The sequence below is a fragment of the Cucumis sativus genome, chromosome 4, assembly GCF_000004075.3.
Source record: "Cucumis sativus cultivar 9930 chromosome 4, Cucumber_9930_V3, whole genome shotgun sequence".
Classification (NCBI taxonomy): Eukaryota; Viridiplantae; Streptophyta; class Magnoliopsida; order Cucurbitales; family Cucurbitaceae; genus Cucumis; species Cucumis sativus.
The window spans coordinates 13,942,612-13,949,464 of record NC_026658.2 but is presented as its reverse complement, the minus strand read 5'-3'; the positions used below and the strand labels follow the sequence as shown (position 1 = coordinate 13,949,464).

At 31.8% G+C, this 6,853-nt stretch overlaps 1 protein-coding gene across 2 annotated transcripts; it reads right to left on the bottom strand.

Moving 5' to 3' along the window:
* Positions 1 to 524: 524 nt before the first annotated feature.
* LOC101214639 (linoleate 13S-lipoxygenase 2-1, chloroplastic) lies at positions 525 to 6,195 on the bottom strand. 2 transcript variants are annotated; one of them, XM_031883719.1, is made up of 9 exons: positions 5,693 to 6,195; positions 5,339 to 5,595; positions 4,159 to 4,396; positions 3,794 to 4,060; positions 3,611 to 3,696; positions 2,792 to 2,902; positions 2,379 to 2,680; positions 2,017 to 2,283; positions 525 to 1,423 (listed from the first exon to the last, which is right to left on the bottom strand). In XM_031883719.1, exons 1-9 carry the CDS (start codon positions 6,036 to 6,038, stop codon positions 658 to 660), a joined length of 2,640 nt encoding a protein of 879 aa, XP_031739579.1. In that variant the 5' UTR covers positions 6,039 to 6,195; the 3' UTR covers positions 525 to 657. The 2 variants fall into 2 exon arrangements, with proteins under 2 accessions (XP_031739579.1, XP_004142235.2); XM_004142187.3 differs by having other exon boundaries at positions 5,339 to 5,601; positions 5,693 to 6,193.
* Between the last annotated feature and the right edge of the window lie 658 nt (positions 6,196 to 6,853).

Below are 6,853 nucleotides of genomic sequence, written 5' to 3'. Positions count from 1 at the left end.
ATTAAGGATAGATCTAAAATTTATGGAAAAAAATTACATGTTTCATGGACTTTTTTATTTTGTTGCGAGAACCATAAATATTTTTTATGTTTAATTATATTTATGAAAATTAATCCAATTAGTTAGAACACGTCTCTACACTTTAGTTTATCTAATTAATTTTCTCTTTTTGTGTCACATTCTTTTAAATCATTAACTTATTTTTTATTTTCACAACACGATCAGATAATAATTCCAAGGAAGATGAAATCAATTACTTGTAAAGATGCAATAATTGAAAATTGTGAAACTTCAAATATTGAATAGATCTTAGGAAACCTTTAAGTCAAATCAGCTATTATTTATAACTTATAGTTGTAATTTCCATACACATAAAACAAGATATGTTATTGTTTTCTTTCAAAAGTAATTTTTAGTAATCAATATTTTATGAAATGTATATTATTTCTTACAAGCAATTATTATCTTTGAATATGGCAGTGACTTTTAAAAAAAGCTTGATTGTGTGAATGAATTACTGTATGTACGGTAAAACAAGACAGAATGGTAGATATAATATCATTTCAAATCATTCATATACACAATATTGTTTTCTTCTCAACTAATATTAACTTTTATTTACATGACTTTTTACTATTCGATTTTGTAAGAAAATATTCAAATGGAAACACTATTAGGAACCCCTCTAGCTGTAACACCAGGCTCTGAAAATGGCTTCAAAAGTTGATAAGGCCCAATTCCAGCTGCTCCATGTCTATTTCTCAAATTAGGATTAGCATTTCTTTCATCAATAATCACTTCCAAATTTTGCAGTTTTGCTCTAAACTTATAAAATGCTTCCTTTATAACATCCTCATCTTCCCATGCTGCTTCCATATCCCCTCCTAAATACTCCTCATCTGGAGAATGACATGACAATATCTTCAAAATCGACAAAAGTAACGTCGCTTGAAAATGCGTAGGAAAAGTTTCTAAAAACACGTTTTCTGGATTTTCAAGAAAGCAATCCCAAAGCTGTGAGTTAGGTTGTTCTGTAGGGATGTTGAGCCGTGTAAGACTAGGTCGAGCCGGATAATAACTAGCTGCGAAAGAATATTGTCCGAAGTTAACGGCAGCATGGTGCCCAGAAGTGACCCAGATGATGGTTGTGACAATGTCAATGAGGTCTTTAGGAGTGTTGAGAATTGGCCACCATGGTTCATCCTTTTTATCTGCATGGCCTACAGTTCGAATTTCTGTCCACCATGCTTGAAGTTCATCATCTGAATTCACAACATTTGGGTTGGGATAGTAATGATCTACATATTCTGTAACCCATTCTTTGATGGCATCCCAAAGAATTAGCCCATCATTGGCAAAAGGGTAGTCTTCAATACTCAACTTTAGACCATGAGCTGCATTTGGATCTTCAACAGCTAATCCCCTTTTAAAGAACAAGCACAGAACATATATGATCATTTGTTAACGATTGGTAATTTGTACTCACGGGCCTCTAGAGTAGTAGAGCTAATTTTATAGGCGAGTTCTATTGTATTAAACTTTTGTAGGCTAGGTTCTATTGCATTAATCATTCATGCTTTTGTAATAACTATTATTTGGGTTTGTTGGGCTATACTCTCTAGTCCTTTTCTTTGGACATTCCTTGGTTCATGTCCTTATTTTTTGATATTAATGAAACAAAAATAAGGATGGTGCTATGTCTACCTGGCAAAGATGTTCGAATGCATCTATTAACTTATATATTCTTTTAAAAAAATGCACTCTACTAAATATGGTTAATTTAGTTCTTAAAATATTATTTCTGCTCTTTGAAAACATTGGTAAAGAGAATAAAAAAACAAATAAAAATTTAGTAGAGTGAAAATAAAAAATGCATTAGTATTTTAAGTCTTCTTGAATATCTTAAAACAATTATCCTTGTTTTAATTGATATTTGTATGAGATTAAGGCATGAAAATATATTTATCGAGTTAGGTTACTTTGCATTAGTTTTTTCAGTCTTAAAGATAAAATTACCTGTGAATTAAGTCAGCAGGTAAAGCTTCTAAGTTGAATTGCCATTGTTTGTCATAGACCAAGGAACTAATTTCCATAGAATATTTTCCTGTTGAGAAGATATTCTCAATAAGCCCTTCTACACTGATAAGGGCTTCCCTAGCCGCTGCATTGATCGCCATGGTATACCGAAGGTGCGGATGCAATAGTCTATACATAGGATGCATTGCACTTAGTTGTCTGTGTGTAGCAATCACATAAGGTTCCACGCAGCAATGAGTTCTCAGCCTGCAACAAATATACTCTTAAATCACCAATTAAAACCAAAAACTTCAGCTGAATTGGTACAAGTAAAATTTAATAACATATCAATTAATACAGACCAATGAGTAATAAGTTGGTGATGACCAGAGTCATGAGCGAGAACATGAGCTTTGGCGATCCTCCAAAGCCAAAGGCCATAGGCATCCCAACATGGTGTGAAAACATCTTTCCATTGTGGTTCGTTATCAATGGGTGGTCTGCTCAGCTCAATAGCTAGTGGCCTTAAAGTGCTATCTGGGTTTAAGAAAAATAATGTTCTTGAACCGTACAATGTTCTCCCTTTCAGCTTTCTTACCTTTGCTACATATGGTATGAACACATCATGATAATCTAATATAAATAACTTCTTTTGTTTCAATGCCTGCATTCTCACAAACAAATGATACATATTCAAATATTAATTGCTACAATTATATCATTAATATAATCTAAGTGAAACCATATATATTAATATTGATATAATATATATTACCTCATCAAGACTCATGACTCCTTTTATTTGTTGCTCAACTATTTCATCAGTGATTGCGGATTCAGGGGAACCATAAATAGAAGGGTCAAGCTTACTCTTCAATGGCCATTCCTGGATAAATTTTTGTTTTAGCATAATTAGTCTTTTCATTTATACTCCAAAGTTATATCAATTATCGATAGTGTTTCTTTAGGTTCACTAATAATATTTACTTTTATTTTTGTTGAATATTAAACTATAAAGTTTCATCTCAAAATCAATCGATAAAGAATATTAATCATTTGTTGGTATATATCTTATAAATGTTGTGAGGTACAAGTGTGTTACTGTAAAATTTAAGAAAGAAAACTTAAGATACAACTTGTGCAACTCTTCTTTTTGAGAAAAACCTTCACAACTCTTTTAATGTGCAGTTTGTGTTGCACAGGTAGATACAATAATGATTCTTGAGCAATACTTGGGTATGTCTTTTTTTTTTCTTTTTTTTTCTTTTAAAAAATATTCACAGCAAGTAAGAGAGATCCGAAAGTGCATCAAGACGTACATTTCAACTTAGGTTGACATCACCTTACACCTTACACCCTCACCACACCCCAAGGCCTAAAGTGCTGATGATTCATAGACAAGAAAAGAGATTACAAAAGAGATGATTCATAGATCAAAAAGTACTTTATAGGTGCGTCTCAAAGATGCACTAATCTTTATATATCCTACTTTTATCATCCACAGAAACAAAAGAAACCACCCAAGTATCTTTCTTGGATAATTTTTATTTTTATTTACTATGGAAGTAAAATGATTCAAGCTTGCATGTCGTACCGTGACAAGTCTTATGCTATACGGATTGAGACCTGCAAGGGTCTGTCTAGCAAATTCCTCATCTCTAAACCAAAAGAATTTGTCCCCTGAAAAATAATGAAGAAATTAAATTAAACTCCATCTCAATATAATAAATAAAATAAAACAAGACAAAATATATTATTATAAAGTTGTTATGTTTACCATAGGATGTCTGCGAAGAATGCAAGAGTAAGATATCCATGGCCTTATCAGTAAGGATTTGAACAAGTTTAGGACAAGGAGAACGATCATGTTTTGTTTCAAAGAGAGTGGAATAATGTTTATTGAAGTTGTCCTCTAAAGCTGGTAATAAGAAGCCATGTAACATGGAATTAAATGCCTTCATCAATGTATTTCCCTGTTTTGATATGGAGAACGCTTCATCTCGTGGCACATAAAACTCCATACTTCTGACTTCTGATAATGAATCTACAGTTAACATTAATAATTATTACTTTCCCAATTCACAAAAAAGAAAAGGTTCGAAAAATAGAAATAATATGAAGAAGAAAACTATGCAAGAAAACCTGATGAGGTTCGAGGACGACCCGTCATACAACGTCGAGGATAAGGAAATTTTTTACCACCAAGAATGGGTCTTGAATGGTGAACACCTTTGTCAGGATCACCGAGATCATTGTACACGTCATAATCGTATATCCTATGGTGGCTCTCATGTTTCTTATATCCATTGCCTTGCAAATTTCTAAGCTCTTCTCTTCTATATCTCTTTAGTCCATCTGGTGTATTTGACGGCAAATATGACTGAACATCCATCACATTACCAAATCGTATCGTTAAGCACGTATATAATTGCTTCAAGTTTTTTCTTGTTTAAAAGTTAGGATTGGAGTAGTGATTTTTAGAAAAAACATTTAAGTATAGAGTTTGGTTTTTAGAATTAGTACCTAATTATTCAAAACCACATTGGACAAAAGTGTACAACATGAATAGGAAAAAAATGTGAGAGCCAAATTTTGCAGGGTGTGAGCTTTGCTATATTGTGCAATGAATTAACCATTGTGTATTCAACACCTTGTACTATTTCTTGTGGGTCATCAATAATTGTCTTCTGCTCAGTACGTAATTGTATTCAGTATTTGTAATTATTTTCTTGTGGCCACGAATTACCTTCTTGATCACTTGGGCCATTAATAATTGGTTGGTAAAAATAAGTGAACCCTCTAGTTAGATTTTAGATATCTGAGTGCTTCTTACCGACCAATTATTTCCCTCTTGTGAACTGTTAAAAAACAAATCAAAATAACTAAATTAAAGGGATGTGATCTAATGGCTTATTAGAAGTTAAGTGCAATATTAGTGATTAGTTTTTTATATTTTCTACAAATACTAATTGTAATGTTCCCGCTTCAAACAACAAATAACTCAGTATAATTGAAGAACGTAACCCAAAAAGATGAAAGAATAGTGAGCTTTTATCATTTATTTCCCATCTATTATTATTAAAAAAATGCAGAAAAAAAATCAAAACTTCCTCAAAGGGAAAAATCAGAACTTACATAATTTTTTTTCTTTTATTTTGTTTACTGGAGATCTTTTAGGTGGTTAAAGATATAATGTAAACAAATTTAAACAACATGCTCATGTTATTTCAAATATAGATAATTAGTTGGGTTAAGATTACAGCGAGGATAAATGGGAAAGAGATAAAAGAATAATAATAATGTATTATAGAAATTAAATGACCTTAGTGGTGAAGAAGATTCTTCTATCTTTGCTCTGAATCCAAGAATTGCATGGGAAATGAAGATGATATTGTGTTGGAATTCCATGAATCACAATGTCCATAAGAAACATCTCTTTGTTGTGTTCATTCTCAACCAAAACTCCTCCAATTGCACCAAAATCTGCTGGAATTACCACCTTTGTCTCATACACAATTACCTCGTTATCCTTTCTCTTCACTCTCTCTGCATAAGCTTTTGTTGTTCCCTTCTCCAATCCTGTTGCTGATCAATACATTATATATATATGAAGTCTAAATTATCTATGTCTTAAATATAAAAACATTGATATATAAAGCTAAGTAAATTAACATACTTGGATCCATCTCATTGCTAATAAACTCCAAACCAAGAGCTTGACTTGGCCACCAATTAGTGATATGGTCGAGCCTTGGTTTGAACCCAAAATGTGGAAACAAATCATTGATGCACTGTTTGATTGTAACCACGACTTTGATTGAAATTGGCCTGTTGATGGAAGTCATAGCAAAGGATGACTCTTTAACAACACTGAGATTATTGGTGAAACCAATATGAGAAGGATTTGGTTTTAACCCTTGATGTAGATGGACTAATACAGGTTCAACATTTCTATGAATAAATGACTTTTGATACGCAAACGAAGCTTGGTTTGACCTATAATGTATTGAAGAGTTTAGCATATATATATTTTTTTTTAATTTTTGAGGCACACTTGGGAAGATGAGAGAATTGGGATGAACAAGTAGTAACCATGGTGTTTGATATTTATAGACCACATATTAACACCAAGTACATGGATGTGTAAATTAAATGAAATATCTCCTCAATATGGCTATTAAAAAATAAACATGCTCCATATATTTTTTCAATTTTTAAGAAAATTCCATGCCTAATATAGTGCTAGATTGGATTGCAAATAATGTTTCGTGAAAGTTATAAGTATCTATATGTTTGATTTTATAAAAAATATATACAAAGTAAAATTAGTATTAATATATTGCTTTTGTTTTGGAAAAGATAAGGTTGAGTAGTATAGCTAAGAAATATAGTACAGGAAGCAGGGAATAAGAACAAGAGGGATAAAGTTAAACTCAAACAAGTATCACACATGTTGTAACTTAAACAAAAGCTTGAAGATTTAAAGCAATAGAACTAACACTACAGTTGACAAAAAGAAAGAGATATGCTAGCCCAGTATCGAGTGAGTACTTGAATGTCTTCCCAAATCTCAGCAGAGGGGTTTTCATGGTTCTTAAAAATTCTATTATTCCCCTCAAGTCTAATAGATCAAATAACCACAACAATGGTGCCTTTTATGTTTTTTTTTTTTTTTTCTTTTTGTTTAATGAAACAAATCTACTTAATCATATTTTCAACTTTTTCCCAAAGCTTTTGAGCCGTAGTGCAAGATATGAATGTGTGATTGATATTTTCCAAGCTCTCTTTGCAGAGATCAATAGTATGCTAATATATTGTTATATTGATTTAACTTTTA